General features: G+C 57.0%; 1 protein-coding gene across 2 annotated transcripts in view; it reads left to right on the forward strand.

Annotated features, from left to right (window-relative positions):
- Window positions 1-17,358, forward strand: part of PI4KA (phosphatidylinositol 4-kinase alpha) — a 135,330-nt gene extending 117,972 nt beyond the window's left edge. For both annotated transcript variants that reach the window (XM_069100900.1, XM_069100901.1), the window contains 15 exons: window positions 239-406; window positions 760-813; window positions 1,504-1,624; window positions 2,161-2,290; window positions 3,714-3,784; window positions 4,872-4,944; window positions 5,071-5,141; window positions 5,957-6,072; window positions 6,481-6,585; window positions 7,032-7,157; window positions 9,339-9,459; window positions 10,003-10,162; window positions 10,492-10,581; window positions 11,499-11,582; window positions 16,704-17,358. In XM_069100900.1, coding sequence (XP_068957001.1) covers window positions 239-406; window positions 760-813; window positions 1,504-1,624; window positions 2,161-2,290; window positions 3,714-3,784; window positions 4,872-4,944; window positions 5,071-5,141; window positions 5,957-6,072; window positions 6,481-6,585; window positions 7,032-7,157; window positions 9,339-9,459; window positions 10,003-10,162; window positions 10,492-10,581; window positions 11,499-11,582; window positions 16,704-16,755 — 1,542 coding nt within the window. In that variant the 3' untranslated portion in view covers window positions 16,756-17,358. The remainder of the gene's footprint in view (window positions 1-238; window positions 407-759; window positions 814-1,503; window positions 1,625-2,160; window positions 2,291-3,713; window positions 3,785-4,871; window positions 4,945-5,070; window positions 5,142-5,956; window positions 6,073-6,480; window positions 6,586-7,031; window positions 7,158-9,338; window positions 9,460-10,002; window positions 10,163-10,491; window positions 10,582-11,498; window positions 11,583-16,703) is intronic.
- The last annotated feature ends 2,258 nt before the right edge of the window (window positions 17,359-19,616 follow it).

Genomic DNA, 19,616 nt, shown 5'->3' on the forward strand with positions numbered 1-19,616 from the left:
GAATGGATCCGTTTTGATCTAAAGGCTGTTGTTGCTGTGCCCAAGGGGTCTCTGCTGAGTCCCCCAGCCCTGATTCTCTGTCCTCCCACCCCCAGTGCAGACACACTTAGGACAGCATGACCTTTCTTTCTTTGCCTGAGCCTGGGCATGCCAGGGCTTACTGGAGGACAGATGAGTGGGCCTCGCACCCAGGCAACCGGGCCCACGCCTGATGAGGCCTCTGGTTCCTCCCCTCCAGTACCTAGTGACCTGGCACACCATTGATGCGGACGCACCCGAGCTCAGCCATGTGCTGTGCTGGGCCCCGACAGACCCACCCACCGGCCTCTCCTACTTCTCCAGCATGTACCCACCCCACCCCCTCACCGCGCAGTACGGCGTCAAGGTCTTGCGGTCCTTTCCTCCGGTAAGATCCCCGGCCCCTCGACCCAGCTCTCGGGCCCAGTCTGAGGGGAGAAGACGAGGAGGGCCCAGGCCCGGCTCCTGCTGGAAGTGGGCCCCGCAGGTCACCGGCAGCCCAGGGGGCTGCTGTGCAGGGCGCTGGGCCCCCAGTGACCGAGCCCAGAGCCCCCAACACGCACCCCCTTCTCCAACCTCCTCTGTCTGCGCCTGCAGCCATGTCCTCGCCCATGACGGAGTGGGCGCTGTGGCTCTGTGGGGGGCCGCCGCAGGCCCCCCTCCCCCTCCCCTTTAGGGGGTCTCAGGTGATTCTGTCTTGATTTTACTCTTTAGTCTCGACCTTTGTCTCCTCTTTCTCAGGATGCCATCTTGTTCTACATCCCCCAGATTGTGCAGGCCCTGAGATATGACAAGGTGAGGCTCCTCCTCCCTGCTGGAGGCCCTTTGGTCAGAGGGAGGGGTGTGCACAGGCAGCAGGAGAGGGGCCTGGGGAGCCCAGAGCAGAGGCAGGAGCCGTGAGCGTGGCCGGCCCAGCTGCGGGCTGAGGGCCCTTATGTGCAGCCCAGGTCCTCTGGGGTCTCCCCAGGGCAGCTTATAAGGTCCTGGCCCACTTTAGTCTTGTCCTTCCAAAAGGGAAGGAAGCAGCCTGATTGGGAGCTGTGATGAGGGTGGGGCCGGGGCCCAGCCAGGCCCTGGTTTGGGGGAGAGAAGGTGAGGTGGGATTGCAGCATTGCAGCCTGGAAGGGGGACATTGGCTCCCAGGGAGGGCCCCAGATGTGATGCTCCAAGGCCATGGAATAGTCTTGGCAAGGACAGCCCCATGCACTCTGTTCCCCATGAGCTCCAGGGGTCTGAGAAGCTTCGGGGGCCAAATGTGGGGCCAGCGCCAGGAGGAGCTCAGCCCTCCACCCCACGGGGCTGCTCCCAAGTGGAACGAGCCAATCTGCCCTGGACTATGGGAATAGGCCACCCAGTGGGGCTGCTGCTCCGGGCCGGGCTGGACAAGAGCCTGTGAGGGCAGCCGCCCTGCCCCATTCACACCTGCCCTTTGTGCCATGGGCTGAGGGGCAAGAGGGGTGCTCAGGGCCTCTGCTCTGATTACAGATGGGTTATGTCCGGGAGTACATCCTGTGGGCAGCGTCCAAGTCCCAGCTGCTGGCGCATCAGTTTATCTGGAACATGAAAACCAACATTTTCCTGGATGAAGAAGGTCACCAAAAGGACCGTGAGTATGGTTTGTCTGTGCTTGAGGCCCTGTGCCCCCTGCCCCGGGCCCATGTCCCCTCATAATCCCCAGTCTGCCCGCCCCTAACTCCCATCTCCTCTGCCCAGACTCCCTTCATTGGGCTCTGTTAAGGGGCCTCCCAAGTCCCTTCCCTCCCCAGTCCTAGGTTCACAGCCCCCTAACCCAAAGGAGAAATAAATGTCATGGTTTTGAAAAATTGAGGCCTTGGGGCTTGAAGGGGTCTCTTTCCTTTCCATTCCTGTTGATTCACTTGGGTGCCATGACCTTGGGAGCTGGGTGGTTCAGAGAGCCCCAGGCAGCCCCATCCACTAGAAGAGTTTACTGCCTTGGGCAGAGTTCATGTACCCTGCCTCAGTGTCCCAGTCAGTGAAATGGAGAGAACAGTCAGCCTGATCTGAGCCCTCTGTCAGGCCATCGAGAGCAGCCCCTCGTGGCCATGCCCTCCTCGGTGCCACTGCTCAGGCATCCCCTAGCCACACTCTCCATGAACGTAACAGTTCTCTCGCTGCCCTCAGCGGACATCGGGGAGCTCCTGGAGCAGCTGGTGGAGGAGATCACAGGCTCCTTGTCAGGTCCAGCCAAGGACTTCTACCAGCGTGAGTTCGACTTCTTTAACAAGATCACCAACGTGTCAGCCATCATCAAGTGAGTAGCCCGGCCCAGGGCTTTGGGGGGGAGAAGGCAGCCCACCCTGGGAGAGGCAGAGACTGCCTCCTCATCCCGGGGGACCTGCAGGATTCGCACTGCTGCTTTTCACAATGAGTGGGGTGAACATTCTCTACAAACAGGAGTTGTTCTCATTATGGTTGTTTTTTGTTTGGATTTTTTTTTCTTTTTGGAGGGGGGAGGGCAGGGCAATTGGGGTTAAGTGACTTGCCCAAGGTCACATGGCTAGTAAGTGTTTGAGGTCAGATTTGAACTCAGGTCCTCCTGACTCCAGGGCCGATGCTCTATTCACTGTACCACCTAGCCTCCCCTAATTATGCCTTGATATAAAAGTGCTGAGGTGACCACTTAGTGTCCAAAACTTTGAAACCTGCTTAAGAGTAGCTCATGTGCTGAAACTCAAGGGACTGTGGAGCTAAATGTTGTAAACTAAAAGTAAATAAATACATTTTTTTTTTAAAGTAACTTATGTGGGGAAGTTTGCCTGAGGTCTTAGTGGACCACAAGTTCAGTATTAGATGGCCTTGTGAAGCAGTAGCCAAAAAGGTAGGGGTCGGGGCCATTAGGTGGCACAGTGAATAGAGCACTGGCACTGGAGTCAGGAGGACTTGAAATTCAAATCCAGCCTCAGACACTTAACACAAGACAAAACTGGCCGTGTGACCTTGGGCAAGTCCCTTAACCCCAATTGCCCTCCAAAAAGGCAAAACAAAAACAAAAAAGGTGGGGGTCTCTGTCTCAGGCTAGGGAGCCCCCCAGGGCATATCTCCCCCTACCCCGGCCCCTGGAAAAGATTATGTTCTCTCTGAATGTTCCCTTTGAAGAGGCCCCACAGTCCAGAAGGAGCAGAGTCAGTGGGAGAGGCTAGGGCTCTAGAGATTCACATGGGAATTAGAGCAGAAAAGACTCAGGGACCCAGAGGGTGGGACCAGGACCAGGAGCCCCATGGGGGTGACTGGGCTCCAGCCTGGGGTCACAGGAGATTACGTGTGCCTGCCCCCCCCCCACAACACACACATGGCACTCCCTTCCTGGCCTCCCCCAGCTCTGAGACGCTGTCATTCCGTTGGACCTCAGTGCCTGAGGAAGGCTGGAGTGCTTGGGGCTGGGAAATCTGAGGCAGCTTCCTGAAGGAGGTGGCCCCTGGGGGGAGCCAGGCAGGCCTCAGGGACCTTGAGGTGGGCCCGGGCAGGTGGGAGAGGCAGAAGAGGGTCACCCGAGCCCCAGGGGCAGCCTCCCCCAGTCCCAGGGAGCCACTGAGGGTGTTAAGTGAGAACAGCCTCGGGGGGCTCTGCAGCCAGTCTGCTGCCTGGGCTGGTAGCCTTCCTGTGACTGGGCCTCCCACAGAGGAAGCACAAAACAGCACAGACCAGTCGCTGAGCCGCCCTGTCTGCTTTCCCAGGCCTTTCCCCAAAGGTGACGAGCGGAAGAAAGCGTGTCTGAGCGCCCTGGCCGACGTGAAGGTGCAGCCGTGTAAGCAGCCACCACGGCCCGTGCCAGCTGTGCTGGGCCTTCCTGGGGAGGGGGCGGTCCATCCACGCGCCTCCTTCTGTGGCCCAGCTGTGGGGGGGAGGGGCTGCACTCCCCTTATTCCTGACCAAGGTGGAAGGTGTCTGCACGAGGACATGCCAGATGGGGAAGGGGCCCCATGGGAGCACCTGAGGAGACAGACTGTAGGCCTGGGTGGGGTTTAGTGCAGGCCCGGGAGGGCCAGGCTGGGAGGAGGCCCCAGGTTGTCCTTGCTGGATGCTGTCCCAGAGAAGGCGCTGCTGCCCCAAGCTTCCTCCCTGAGGGAGGCCCCTGCCCTCAAGGAGATTCTAGTCTAAAGGCAGAGATCAGGGAATGAGTATAAAGAGAACGATGGCGGTCGTTGGAGGGGATGGCACTGCCCGCTGTGCGGAGATGCTCTTTCAGCTGCTGCTTGAAGGAGGAGAGGGACTGTGTGAGGCAGAGAGGCACAGAGGGCAGGCATTCCGGGCATGGCAGCCAGCCACTGCAAAGGCCTGGAGAGGGGAGATGGGAGAGGGGTCATTTGGGAGCGGCGAGGAGGCCAGCATAGCTGGATCCCAAAACATATGGTAGCAGGTCAAGAGTAAGACCACAGGCAAGGCAGGAAGCAGCCAGGCCTGAGGAAGGGTGATGCTTGAGGTAATAGGGAGCCATGGGAGATCACTGACGGGGAGGGACATTTGTGCTGTGCTGGTGAGCCGTGGGCACCCTGGACTAGGGAGAGGCATCAGGCTGTTGTCACGCGCCTAGTGAGGCGAGGGCTGGCTCCTCTGGGAGCCAGTGACAGGAGAGTGAGAGAGGTGAGGGAGCAGGGCCTGTGTCCTCCTTGGGGATCTCCTCCCCAAGGCCCAGACACTCGGAGCTGCCATCCTCCTCCCATCTCGGCCTTGGGTCCCTGACCTCAGCAGCGCAGGACAGGCTGGCACTGCTGGCCGACAATCCCGGTCAGACTCCAGCCCCCAGCACTGTCCCAAGACCCCCCGCAAGATTTGGTCGGTGGGGGGGCCCACTGCCCACACCCCTCACATTGATGAGCTCCCTCCCATTCCAGGCTGCTACCTCCCAAGTAACCCTGAGGCCATCGTGCTGGACATTGACTACAAGTCAGGAACCCCAATGCAAAGGTGAGCTGCCCCCAATCCCCACAGCCCAGCTTTGGTCCTGGGAGGCTTGGGGGGCCATCAGTGGGGCCGGGGATTCCCCATCGCCCCTAGAACGGCAAACCACAGCCCATCCCTTTGTCTTGGCAGTGCCGCCAAGGCCCCGTACCTGGCCAAGTTTAAGGTGAAGCGTTGTGGGGTCAGCGAGCTCGAGAAAGAAGGTCAGTACCAAGCTTTGGCCCTCGTGCCCACGGGCATCTGTCCATCCAACAGCTGGTCAGAAGTGGGTGCTCCGGCCGTTGGCCAAGGGCCATACCCCATGCAGGTGGCTAACAGTGGGTGGGCTAGTGGTTCTCGTCCCACCTCATCCAGGGGAGCACCTGCCCGGATGCCAGCCTGTGGGCCGCGGGTTTAAACTGGTGTTCAGCCCCTTCATAGGCCTGGGCCCACACAGTCATCCAGCACTGATGGGCACCCACCCATGCACAAGCACAGGCGCACACACACACGCACCCCCTCACACATACATGCTCACACACACGCACGCACCCCCTCACACATGCACGTTCACACACAGGCGCACGCACACACCCCCTCACACACACGCACGCACCCCCTCACACATACACGTTCACACACAGGCGCATGCACACACCCCCTCACACATACACGCTCACACGCAGGCACACACACGCACGCACCCCTTCACACATACATGCTCACATGCACGCACGCACCCCCTCACACATACACGCTCAGACACAGGCACACACACGCATGCCCCCCCTCACACAAACGCACACACCCCCTCACACATACATGCTCACAGTCACATGCATGCACACACCCCCTCACACACACACGCTCACACACAGGCACACACATCAGATTGACATTTGCTGCTGGGGGTGCTGGGTGCCCACAGCCCCCGACTCTGGTGGTAGCAGAGGTAGCATTGTGGCGTGTTTACCCGGAGCTCCTGGACGGGCTGCGGGGGCTCCCAGGCCTGAGGTCTGACCTTTCTGGTCCCGAGCAGGAATGCGGTGCACCTCGGCCCAAGCCTCTCCCATCGAGGAAGAGGAAGAGGACGAGGACAGCAGCAAGATTTCTTGGCAGGCGGCCATCTTTAAAGTGGGCGATGATTGCAGACAGGTAAACTGAGCCCCAGTCGGAGCGAGCCCAGCATCGCACCAAGCCCTCCTGCTTCTGGGTGGTCTGTTCATTTGCTCAACAAACACGTCCTCAGGGAGGAAGCTAGAATCTGATCCTGAACCGAAGGCCTTAGGCCAAGAACCCACCCCTCTCCTTCCACCTTGGCACGGGGCTTGGGCCTAGCTTTCCATCCCCATCGGAATTCTCACCCTGGGGCTCACTGGGGCAGAGGATCTTGGGAGGGCATGGCAGCAGGGGTCGGGCTCCACGGGTGCCCCACAGGCCTCTCGCCTCTTCTCTGGCCCCTCCCAGGGATAGCTGAGGGGCCCGCCAGGGCAGAGGGCCCCTGTGGAGGCAGGAGTGCTCATCGTCCTCCTAAGTGCCTCCTTGTCTCGTGCTCCTTCCCAGGACATGCTGGCTCTGCAGATCATTGACCTGTTCAAGAACATCTTCCAGCTGGTGGGCCTGGACCTCTTTGTATTCCCCTACAGGGTGGTGGCCACAGCTCCTGGGGTGAGTGCAGCCAAGGTGTCTAGCCTGGAGGGGTCAGTCTGAACTTGGGGGCTGAGGAAGGGCATGGCAGAGCATGGCCAGTAGCAGGAGGGGGCGATGGAGACGCTGGCTCGCCGTGAGCCTGCGCCACGTCCCACTCCACTCAAAGCCAGAGTCAGACTTGGTCTGCTGGGGACCCAGTTTGGGCAAGCAGAGGTAGGGAGGTAGTGAGTGCCCCGTCGCTGGGGTTCTTCCCTCGGAAGCTGGCTGCCCTTGTAGTGAGGAGGTTAAAGAGATTTCTCTTCAGGCCCGGTTGGATCTTTGCCTTTGGAGAGAGATTCCTGCCCCTTCTTGAGCCACTTGACAGGGGGCTTGCATATCTAGTTTGAACCTCACAAAGTTTGGGGACCTTAGAATGCCAAAGGCCCAGGTCCCTGGGTCACACAGGCTTTTCCCTTGGTCCTCAGTGTGGGGTGATCGAATGCATTCCCGACTGCACGTCTCGAGACCAGCTGGGCCGGCAGACAGATTTCGGCATGTATGACTATTTCACTCGGCAGTACGGAGACGAATCCACCCTGGCCTTCCAGCAGGTAACGCTGAGGTGGCTGAGCCCCTGGGGCCGGGAAGGAAGGGCCAGCGGAGCAGCTTAGGATGGGCCAGACAGGCCTTTTTCTCTCCCTCCTTTTGTCTGCTTTTCTGGGCAATCTCATCGCCTGCCACGTTTAAATTGTAGTCTCTGTACTGGTAACTCTCAGACCTACTCATCCTGCCCCAGTGTCTCTGCTGCCCTCCCATGTCTCTTCTCCAGCTGCCTTTCAGACATGTCCCATTGGATGTCCGGGAGACGCCTTGCACTCAGCATGTCCAAAACAGAGCTCCTCTTTTCCCCTAAAGGCACCTTCCCTGTCATTGTTGAGGGCACCACCCTCCTCCTAGGCCCTCAGGCTCCTCCCTAGCTCTCACCCCCATATCTAGTACAGTACTATGACCTGGCAATTTCACCTCTGCACCACCTCTCGAATATGCCCCCTTTCCTCCTTTGGCCCTGTCCCCACCCTGGCACAGACCCTGGATTACTGCAGTCACCTGCTGAGGGTGACTGAGAGACCGCCCAGTCTCTCCCTCTCCAGTCCATCCTTCTCCACTCAGCCACCAAAGAGAGTTTTCTAAAACAGAAGTCTGACCGTATCTTCCTCCTCCTCAGTAAACCCCATTGTCTCTCTGAAATACAAAGCTCTGCTTGGCACTCAGAGCCCTCCATAACCTGGCCCTTCCTCGCCTCTCACTCCCCAGTGATCCTGGGCTCTTGGCCACTTCTCCAGAGTGTCCCACCCATCTCTGACCCTGGGTTTTCTCTGGCCATCACCTGGGCCTGGGATTCCATTGTGCTCACCTCTGCCTTCCAGCTTCTCTGGCTTCCTTCAAATCCCAGCTAAAGTCTTCTGCAAGAGGCCTTTTCTGCTTCTCCTGGATCTTTGTGTCTTCCCTCTGAGATGACCTCAAACTGGTGGGGGTCATTCAGTCCTTCATTTGTGTCTGAGTCTTCTCAACCCTGTGGGCCCCAGGACAGCAGGCCCTTCTGTCCCCCACAGTTTCCCCAAGTCTGTCCAAGCTCACTGCTTCCATGACACTATCCATTCCCTCCTCCTTTGGCCTTCAATCTTTCCCAGCAGCAGGGTCTTTTCCAGTGAGTCCTGTCTTGTCATTATGTGACCAGAGTATTTCAGCTTTGCCCTCCAAGGCCACACTGGCCTGCTATTCCATTGATCTTTTTTGATTCCCTGCTTTAGCATTCCAGTCCCTGTGACGAATGGGACGTCTTTGGCTGGTGTTATTTCTAGAACATGCTGTAGGTCTCCATAGCCCCGATCTGCTGTGGCCTCTTGGGGCTCAGTGCTTGGAGCACTGTGGTGTTCATCTCTCACACTGCGTCCCAGGCCTGCTTTTCTCTCCTCTGGTTGGCTGTGAGGGCTTCTCTTTCTTCTAAGGGCCTATTGCCCATGGTAGTCTGCGCAGTGATCACCTGGATTCAATTCACCCACTCCCATCTGTTTGAGTTCACGGACCCCGAGGTCCTGGAGTGGCTGGCCATTTCCTTCTCCATTGGGTCGCCTTTTTCTCCCCCGTGACCCATCTGTCTCGGGTGACCCTGCCCGGCAGAGCTCAGGCTCCATTGGGATCCACACACTCTGGGTGGGGGGGCATTTACTAAGTGCCTGCCCTGTGCCAGCCTGCACTGAGCTCCCCTGGAGCCTCACGATGGTCCTCAGAGAAAGAGGAGAAGTCTGAGGTAGACAGGTCAGTGATGTGCCCAGGGCCAAACAATCTGGGGTCAGATTTGAACTCGGGTCTTTCTGACCCTCCTGCGCCACCACGCTGTCCAGATGTACTTGTAGCGTTGTTATCTGTGATTGGGAAAAAGTGACAACCATCCAGATTCCAGCCTCAGGGAGCATCTAGAAATCCTCTCCAGAATCGCAGAATCCCACAACGTAGGGTGGCTGTAAGTGGGGTGTCCTTGGACACGGAGAGCTCAGAACCCGGGGAGCGGGGACGTCTGGGCGCCCTCAGAGGGCAGGCCTCTATTGGCCCATGTGCAGCAGGTCGTGGGAAGCAGGTGCTGCTGCCTCAGTGGATTCTGGGAGGCCCCAGTCACTGCCCAGCCACCAGGAGGAGCACGGAGAGGCGGCTTCTCCCGAGGGCCTGGCCTCCAGAGCCACGGCTCGGCCCGTGGCTGCCCCCATGATTGCGTGCCCTTTGTCCCTGCGCAGGCTCGCTACAACTTCATCCGCAGCATGGCTGCCTACAGCCTCCTCCTGTTCCTGCTGCAGATCAAGGACCGTCACAATGGGAACATCATGCTGGACAAGAAGGGCCACATCATCCACATCGGTCAGCGGGGGGCCTTGGGGTTGGGGGGGAGCGGCTGATGAGCTCTTGGGGACAGGTCACTCAGCTCTGGGCCTCAGTGTCCCCATCTGGACAGTGGGTGTGATCAGCCTCAGAGAACTGTCGGGCTTAGATGAGGCTGCTACTGTGAAGTCCTTGGCAAACATCACCCCGGCTGCCCTGCCTTGACGAGCTGGCCATGAACCTGTATTGATAGCGTGACCTCATCTGATCCTCACAGCAACACTGAGAGCGGGGTGCTTTTGTTATCCTCATTTTACAGTTGAGGAGACTGAGGCAGGCAGAAAGGAAGTGACTTGCCCAGGGTCATGCAGCTAGGGCGTGTCTGAGGCCAGATTGGAGCTCAGGTCTTCTGGCTCCAGGCCAGTACTCACCCCACCAGGCCCCTTGACTGCCACACCAAGGAGGGGATCAGTCTCAGCATCAGGCACTGGCCGGCTGTGTGGTGGGAGTGCTGGCTCCTGGGGTCCATGTCTCTGCCGTGGGGGGCGTCTCTCACAGCAGCTCTCCTGCTCATGTTCGCAGACTTTGGCTTCATGTTTGAGAGCTCCCCTGGAGGGAATCTCGGCTGGGAGCCAGACATCAAGCTGACCGACGAGATGGTCATGATCATGGGCGGGAAGATGGAGGCCACCCCCTTCAAATGGTTCATGGAGATGTGTGTCCGAGGCTACCTGGCAGTCAGGTGAGGGCCTCTGGACCGCGTCTCCCACAGCCAAGAGGTGCCCCCCCAGGGGCCTGACCCAGGCTCAGAGCTAGAGTCAGTGTCCAGCAGAGCAAAGCCTTCTCTCCGGCCTCCTGGGGGGCCCAGGGCCCAGACCTCTGGGTGGGATGCTCCAAGTGCCCTCCCATCTTATTCCCAGAGTCCACTGAGGTGGGAGAGGCTGACCAGGCTCTTGAGGCAGATGGAAGAGGAGGAAGTCTTCTACCTCTTTGGTTTGGGGGCCTTGAGGTGGGGGCAGGGCAATCGCAGCATTATCAGGCCCCGCTTGACCCCTCTGGCTCTCCCTGCAGGCCCTACATGGACGCTGTGGTCTCCTTGGTAACCCTGATGCTGGACACGGGGCTCCCCTGCTTCCGAGGACAGACAATCAAGCTGCTGAAGTGAGTTCTGGGATGTTGTCCCAGACCGGCACACAGTCAGCCCACTCCCACCATCTGTAGCGGGTGCCTGAGTATGGGGGGGTGTCATTTCTCCTGCCTTTGGAGGCACGCAAGGTCCACATGAGGAAGTCTTCCTCATGGTCAAGGCTTCAGTTACCCCCCTGCACGGCGAGGGGTATGGCCTACATGACCTCCCTCCCCAAGGTCTGAAGGCAGGGATACGAGGGTCAGTCTAAAAGTAGGCTGCTATTCAGGGGTGGACAGGAGAGCCAGGAGGGAAGGCTGAGCCTCTCCCCTTCTGTTCTGCTGGTGCTCAGCTCCCCCAGAACAGCCCCAGGGCATGGGGGTGGTGGTCCTGGGGGGAATAAGGACAGAAGAAAGGTGTTCTTGCTGCCCTCTTTGATTGACCAGTCAGTCCTCTGCAGACTGCCCAGAAAGAATCTGGAGACCAGGGGAGGGGAGAGGGCAGAGCCAGGGCAGGACCACCAGAATGGGCAAGGCTTGGGTTCGAGGTCAGGGTGAGGGGGGCGCTCCCCTTTGCTTGAGGACCCCTCCAGCTTGGAAATCCCATGATCTTCTCTCCCAGAGTAGGGGGGCCAGTTCTCAGGATGCTCCTGGCTTGGTCCAACCCCCACCCCAAACCTGTAAAGCACAAGCTCCTCCTCTCTCCTTCCCCCATCATCCCCGACTTCAGTAGTCAGACACCCCTGGACAGCTGTCCTCCTCTGGGAGAAGGGGTCAGGGATTCGGCTGCTGTGGACACTGCTCTCCTGCACCCTGGCCTGAACAATCCTGATGAGCTTTTCTCCCCTACTGATCACTGGGAGGAAGGTCGACCCGCAGCTCCCCAGAGGGTGGCAACTGTCCCAAAGGCTTCTCAACGGAAATGGGAACATCTTTGTCTCTCACCCCCCAAGGCACAGGTTCAGCCCGAACATGACCGAACGGGAGGCAGCCAACTTCATCCTCAAGGTCATTCAGAACTGCTTCCTCAGCAACAGGTCAGTCCATTTCCCAGCAGGCCCCTACCCTGCACTTCCAGGCCCATGCATCTGCACCCTCGGCAATCAGCGGTGATGATGGGGGCACCCCTTCCCAGACAGAACTAGTTTAGAGGCTCCCTCTGGCCAAGCCACCATCTCGGCCATGTTTGTAAAGTGAGTGCTCCAGGGTCCCTCAGAGCTGCACAGAGCCCCCGGGCACCCTGTCTCATCCTGAGACACTTCCTCCCTTCCCCTTAAGAGCCAGGGGGCTGAGGCCTGGCAGGTGCCTTGTCCTTAGCCCTTCTGAGTTCAGAGTGATCCTCTGAGATGACGAGACCCACTCAGCTCCCCCTCCCCCCAGGCCAGCCCATGTCCTTTGGTGACAGCTCTTGGTACAGGAAATGTGCCTTTAGAAAACTGGGATTGTCCCCCCTAGAACACTTTGTCCTACCTCCGGGAACCAAATGGAATAAGCCTGATCCCTCCTGTCTGGTAGGATCCAGTGTGTCCTCCCCTGGCCGAGCTCTGGCCCTTTCCTGACCCATCCATTCAGCCTCCTGGACTGCCACAGAGAGCCCAGAACTGAACTCTCCTTGCCCATGAGGCTGGGGCCAGCAGGCCTTTCACATTCTGACTTGCCACTTATAGTCTCTGGTGTGGCCAAATACCTTGGTCAGAGGCGTTGCCAGCACATGGAGCCCAGGGGACCCCTGCCCTCTTCCCGTGAGCCCCTGTGTTCTCTCATCAGATCCATGGTTGGCCACAAACAAGCCCCCTTGGGAAGCTGCATGACCTTTCTGCTTGGGACCACTAACATAATTCTGGACCAAGGACTCTCCAGAACCCTCCAGACCAACCCTGGGCAGTTCATAGAACCTCCTTTAGCTTCAGTTCCCTGATCTGTGGAATGGAGATAATAACAGCACTGCTAGAAGGGGAAAGCATCCATACTAGGTACTGGGAGGGAGACTGAGTCACAAGAGGTCTAAAAGAGGGCTTGTGAAAGCCCGGAGCCTTCTTCCCAAAAAAGGTAACCAGCAAAGAGGACTGGCTGCAGTCCGCCTCTGCCGCACAAGGGCATTAGCGGGGAGGGGGGAGGTGCCAGCAGCACCACTCAGCAGTTGACCACACCTCGGCCTCTCACGATTGCCTGAAAGATGTAGACAATGTGAGGCCCTCCTGTGGGGCCCTGGAGTGCCAGCTGCCTCCCATCCATACATGGAGACGATCCAAGATTTTTCGAAGGTTTAATCACAAGAACAGTCCTGATAATCACCATCGGGCAGGGCAGAAAATGGAGAAGCTTTGACTGCTGTGAGGGAAGCGGTCTGGTGAGCTCCTCAGCTGCTCCCTCTAGTCTGGGGGTAACATGGTCCCAGAATGTTTCACAGCCTCCTACAAAAGAAGCACGTGGCCTTCCCCTCCAAACAGACCAAGTGGCTGAGCAGTGTCTGCCACCCCCATTTCAACACACCTCTGAGCCGGCGTTCTGGGGGGGAAGTTCGTCTGTAAACTTAAAAGTAAGCTTTATGGCTATTTCAGTTGGTTTTCTTTGGGCGTCTGGGCCTCAGTAGGATGACAAAGGGCCAAGTTTCTCAGTTGCAGAATTGGACCCACGGTAGGTGTCCAAAACAGCCCGGGAGCTAGGCCCCGAGCCCAAAAGTAGGACAAAAAGAGGCCAGTTGCTGTCAGGAAACCACAGTGCCCCTCTGGTGACCCCGAGCTTTCCAAGAAATCTGTGGCCCGGTGAGAATCCCCCCACCCCCGAGGATGTGCATCCCACAGGGGGCAGGTGTGAACAGACCTCCCCAGAGCTAGTGGAGAACTCAGAAAAGGAACAGGAGGCAGCGTAAGCACGAGCCCCCTCTGAGGAGGACACACATATACCTGCCTAGTGGAGGGACCCAGTGGGAGTGGTGAGGGATGGTTGAGGTGAGAAGATGGGAGCTGAGACATGATCTGGTCAGAAGTCCCTGAGCAAGGACTGAGACGGTGAGAAATGTGTGTGGGGCACATGGATAGGGAGCGGGAGGAGGCCCCCCCAGCCATGGCTCTGAGGGATCGGCCTCATGTGGAGGCCGCAAGGATGGAGACGGAGGGACATCGGCTAGACTTGGTGACTAGCTGAACGCCAGAAGGAAAGCAGAGCAGGAAGTCGAGCTGGCTCTGCGGCACCGAGCGCACGTTCTGTGAGCACAAGGGGAGATTGTCTGAAAGAGGAAAATGTTTTTGGTTTTGTACCCTTGTCTTCCTTCATGTCCCCAGTGTTTAGCCCAGTGCTTGACACACAGTAGACACTTGATAGATGCTCACTGGCTGACTGAATTTTGGATATGTAGAGGCTTGAGAAGCCAGTGAGATCATTTAAGTGTATTGAAAGGACCCTGCCCTGACAGCTCGCCTCCCGCTTCCTGGGGACCCCAGCGCGTTCCCCACCACTGGCCACCTTCTCTCAGCTAGAAGCCTTCTACAAGACGGGTGAGACATACCTGCCTTGGGACTGAAGGGCTGGCTTCCTCATCACCCTGGTGCCCAGGAGTCTTCGACTATTGAGGCTCTTTCTGGATGCTCTCCCCAATGGTCAGCACGTTTGCCTGCCCACTTAGACTCAGCCCATCCCAGGGACTCGGAACCACCAGCCAGCAGTGTTCCTCAACCCCAAATGGACACCCCTTTACTCAGCTTCTTGGTGAACCAACTCAACTCCTGGATCGTTTCTTCAAGGAAGAGGAGGCCCTACGACGTGGAAATCATCAGTGTGCATTCTGGAAATGGGGGGCGGCCAGTACAAGAACTTGGAGACGAGAGGCAGAGCATCATGAAGGAGGAATCAGCCATGTCCAGGGAGGCCTGAGCTGAGGTCGCAGCTATGAGCAGAGAGAAGGGATAGAGAGAGAGAGATTTTGAAGGTAGAGAAATGAGGAGAATTAGCAGCTACTGGGAAATGGCAGATGGAGAATGAGGCTCAGTGGGCTGCTGGGGAAGGGAGGGTGAGTCAAAGGTGTCTCTGGGACACAGCCAGCTTGAGGCATCCAAGGCAGTTGGAGACAGGCTCCAGTTTAGGAGAGAAGCTGGGGCTGGATTTGTGGACAGAGATTTTGACTGAGGTCACCAAGACACAGAGCATAGATTAGGAGAGAAAAGGGCACAGAACCTGGGGGCTGCCCACAGTTGGGGAGTGACTGAGAAGGAACGTCCAGACAGAGAGGAGAACTGTGAGAGAAGTCAGGAGAGCCGCAGAGGAGAGAGCGTCCTGGAGATGGTCAGCAGTGTCCAGCACAGTAATGGCACGGAGAAGTGCAGTCTTGGTAGCTTGGAGTCCAGAGAGCTGCCTAGGGCACTCACCACTGGATGTGACCATTAAGGGATCTACTCAGTCTGTCCGTCCAGTATCCGCCGGACCACCGCTGGACAGGCCAGTTCTTTCACACCTCCCTGGTCTTTCACTGCCCCACTGTCGACAACAGACCCACCCTGCCACCTGTTAGCTAAACTCCTCTCCCTTGTTCTTAACCAGAAGTCTGAGTCCACTGGCCATGAGCACCCTCTTCCTCACTCCTCAGCTCATTCAGATGTCTGACCGTCCTGTCTCCTGCTTCCTTCTGGTCACCACTGAAGAGGGGCCTCTCCTGCTGACACCAAGCCCTCTGCACTCCCCCTCAGGCCTCCCATCCCTTCCTGCCCAGTCTTCTTTTCTTCTGTCCTCCTCCACCCCCATACCCTGCAATCCAGCGTCCTTGGGCCGCCGACCATGCTCGCCACAGAACCCTCCACGCCTGGAGGGCTCTTGCCCTCACTCTGCCACTGAGTCCCCCTGCCCTTCTGCCAGGGCCCTTGGAGGTGGCCTCCCGTCTGCTCTGTGTGACATCCGCGTCAGGAGGTCAGGGCCTGGGCTTTGGCCTTCCTGCGTGCTCAGGTGCTGAGCACAGTGCCCAGCTTTTAGTGTTTAATAAAAGCTCATCCACTGACTGAGGCCTGAGACTGGAGAGTCCAGGGCTGGAACCAGTGGCTTGTGGTGCCGGAGGCCAGGATTGGGCTCCTGCCCTGACACCCATTAGCTGCAGGACCTTGCACAGATGTTCTCCAAAGGCTCAGATCAGACGGTGCACAAAGCCTGATCCCACAGAGCCCGGACAGTCTTCGGTCATAGCCTGTGGCCGCAGGGAGGCAGGGAGGATGAGGATCGGCCACAGAGAGGCGAGGCCAGGGCCTGGCAGCTGGATGTGGGCACTGGCTGGGCCTTGGAGGGGAGGCGTTTGTATTCAGGCCCATAGGACCTTGGGCCAGCCTCTTCCTCTCTCTGGGACGCCATTCCCCCCCCTCTAAAATGAGGGACTTGTCTGGCTGACCTTCCAGGTCCAAGTGCCTGCTTGTGCCAGGCTCTGTGCTCAGCACTGAGGAGACAAAAAGAGGCCACAGACAGGCCTTGCCCTCAGGGAGCTCGCAGTCTAATGGGGGAGAGCACATGTTCATTCTCAACTATGTTCAATAATGTTCAATATTCTCAACTATTGTCTTGAATGAACAAGACAAATGGGAAATGATGAACGGGAGAAGGTACGGGAATTGAGGGGTCAGGAGGGCTTCCTAGAGGAGGCGGGATTTTAGTTGGGACTTAGGGAGCACAGGCTGGGCCATGCCCAGGGGCTGCCCTGGTGGGACTTGGGGCTCCTCCCCTGGCACATCTGCCAGGTACCCACTGTCTGACTTTCATTAGCCAGGAGCCCCCGCTAGCCTCTCCACAACTCTTCCTTCCCTTCTCCTTTCTGTTAGGCCCCTGCCACTTCGTGATCGCCACCAAATTAAGTTAAAATGGCTCAGCCTAGCATTCAGGGCCTCCTGCAGCCTGATGAGAGCCTGTATCTCCAGACTGCTTCCCCCTCTTAGCCCCTGCCTGGCGAAGCCTCTCCCACACCACTGCCTCTGGGAAGCCTACCCCCATTCCTCTGGCCCTCGTGTGACATGTGTTCACTGCTCCCTAACACACTGACCTGGGGGTGTCACCACTGCCCATGAGCTCCAGGGGGCAGGGACCCCATGTCCCCTCAGCTCTGAATCTGCACCCCCAGGGCAGGGCCCTGGGCTGGTCAGGCACTTGTCGAAGCTTCCCAGCTGACCACTAATCCTCCTTCTTTGCAGGAGCCGGACATATGACATGATCCAGTACTATCAGAACGACATCCCATACTGAGAGGCCCCCGGGGGCAGGGGGTTCCTGGGGCCTCCGACACTGCTTCCAAGTCTTGTCATGTGCACTGTGCAATAGCAGCCCCTGGCTCTGGCTCTGGTCTGTGGCGGGCGGGTGGGAGGGGGGGTGGTCTGCATGTTTGTGAGTGGGGTGTGGGTGTGCATGCACGACGGCTCCTCTGTGACCCATAGAGCAATCGGTAGAACTGAGTCCTCTTCTGTCAGTCTCCCCAGGGGGACCTCTCATGTCCCTGATGCCCCCCACCCTGGCATGAGGTCAGAGGAATTCAGGGTGAACCAGTGAGGTGATTTGTAAAGGAGAGCGAGTCCCCATGTCAGGAAACGCGTGGCAATCTACTCTTTGCAACGGGGGATAGACCCTGGTGCAACACTTTGGTTATACTGTAAGAGGTTGAATGATAATCATCCCTCGGCATCATTGTCTGTGCAGAGGCACCCCAGCCCTGCTCTGGCCATGGTCCCTGCCTCCATGCTCCTTTATTTCATAGGTACAAGGAGAATGTATTTTTCTTTTGTGTGTAAAATATAAATCACTCTATAAAGATTTATTTAATCTACCAGGAATAATAAAAGGACCAAAATCAGACTGTGTGAGCCTTTGGTTTCTCTGGTGGCTCCTTCAGGGACCCTGGGAGAGGCCATCACCACCTCACGGCCCCGGGAAGGTGGATGTGTTTCCTTGTCAGTGGCCCAAGTTCCTGGAGAGCTGGTCAGGTGTTTCAGTGCCAAAGCCACACCCTCTGCCTGCCTTGAGTCTCTTCCCCACTCCCTCTCCTCCTCTACCTGTCAAAGTGACCTCTCCCATGGCTTCCTGTGTGGCCTCCAGGAGCAAATGCCAAATGCTCTGGCCTTCAGAGCCCCTTGTACCCTGCAATTCCAGCCAGGGGCAAGCTAACAGTTGTGCTGCTCAGACCCAGACACAAGCCAGGGTGAGTCCAGACCGGGGAGGAAGCAATCGGAAGGTGCCATGCCACTTTGGGAACCCTGAGAGCTTCCCGTCCTCAGACTGAGCTACCTCTGAGATGCTGGAATGATACAGCACTCAGTACACTTAGTAAGCAGCAGCTTAGCTGCACCCAGACATCCTCTCCAGAAGCCTGAGCCACACAGGAGGTAGGTTAGAAGAATGAAGAAATAAAAATAATAGCACCATAAAGACCTGTTGTGGGAACCGGAGGAACCCAGGACTCAAACCCAGAAGAAGAGAATGACTCCAAAACCTCAGACAAATAGTCTGGGAACAAGTTTAATGAGAATTCCTGGAAGCGATTTTTTTCTTTTATTTTTTAATTAAATTGGTTTATTTACTTTTGTTTTACAGCATTCAGTTCCACAGTCCCTTGAGTTTCAGATTTTCTCCCCCCCCACACACACTGACATCATGGCGGCATGTGCTCAGATATAGGATCTACAGATATCTTCACATTAATCATTAGGTTGTAAAGAAGGATTATGACTGACGGAATGATCAGTGGGAAACAGGAAACAAAGCAAAACAAGAAAAAGAAACGCAGCAAGTAGTTTGTTTCAATCTGCATTCAGACTCCACACCTCTCTCTGGATGTGGAGATCTCTTTCGATAATGAGTCTTTTGGAGTTGTCTTATATGATCTTAAGAGATTTTTTTTTTTTTTTAGAAAATTCAAAATGGACTTTTTTGCTTTTTGGAGGGCAGTTGGGGTTAAGTGACTTGCCCAAAGTCACACAACTAGTAAGTGTGTCAAGTGTCTGAGGCTGGATTTGAACTCGGGTCCTCCTGACTCCAGGGCTGGTACTCTATTCACTGTGCCATCTAGCCACCCCGAAAATGTTTTAATAAATGGGAGCACAAGAAGGGTAAATGGGAAAAGAAGCAAGAACTATGGAAGAAAGATTTGGGAAGAAATATAAACAAGAGGTAAAGATCTCACCTAAGAAAGACTCCCTGAGAATTAGAATGGATCAAATGGAAACCAGGGATTCCATGAAACAAGAAACATTTAAAAAGTCCAAAATCTGGGGCGGGGAGGAAACATAGAAGAAAATGTAAAGCATCTCACACCAAAAACCCTGACCCAGAAAACAGATCAAAGAAAAGTCATTTAAGAATTGCTAGATGACCTGAAGCAGGGGGCCAGGCTGTGAAGGGCCTTGAAGACCAAGCAGAGCCTTTTGTCTTTGACCCTGGAGGCCATAAGGAGCCACTGAAGTTTACTGGGGGTGGAGGTGAGCTATGTGACATGTTCAGACCTGCACTCTAGGAAAATCACTTTGGTGGCTGGAAAGAGGATGGACTGGAGACAGGTAGATTCACCCACAGGCTGGTGCAGTAGTCCAGGCATGTGGTGATGAGGGTCTGCACCAGGGTGGGGCAAGGACAGAGGAGAGAAGGGGCCGAATTGGAGAGAAATGCACCGTGACCCAGAACTGGGGAGACCTGCCTTTTGGCACCAATTCCTTCATCCTGTGTGAGGTCAGGCTCTGAGGTACGATTGGAAACAGACCCTCCACACTGGGAGAGTCTTACGTAGACACCATCCCCAGTGCCTGCTCGCCTCTCTACCTGTCCCTACACTGATCTGGACTGGAAAAGTGATGCGTGATTTTTGTTACTGGGTTTTCTGACCAGGAATCCATCTGATCCATGTCTAGGTCTGTGCTGAGGAATGATGGGGGAGAGCTCGGCTTCTCCCTCACCACCCCCCCCCGACTTCCTGTCTTCCAACCCATCCTCCCTCAGCAGCCCGGAAGCGTCGATCTGACAGCTGGCACTCCCTCCAGTGTCTGCTCCTATCTCCCCTCCAGTGTCTGCTCCTACGTCCCCTCCGGTGTCTGCTCCTACCTCCCCTCCGGTGTCTGCTCCTA

This window comes from Petaurus breviceps, unplaced genomic scaffold (assembly GCF_028583685.1).
Source record: "Petaurus breviceps papuanus isolate PSGF00001 unplaced genomic scaffold, PetGlider_PUasm1.0 428, whole genome shotgun sequence".
In the NCBI taxonomy this organism is placed as follows: domain Eukaryota; kingdom Metazoa; phylum Chordata; class Mammalia; order Diprotodontia; family Petauridae; genus Petaurus; species Petaurus breviceps.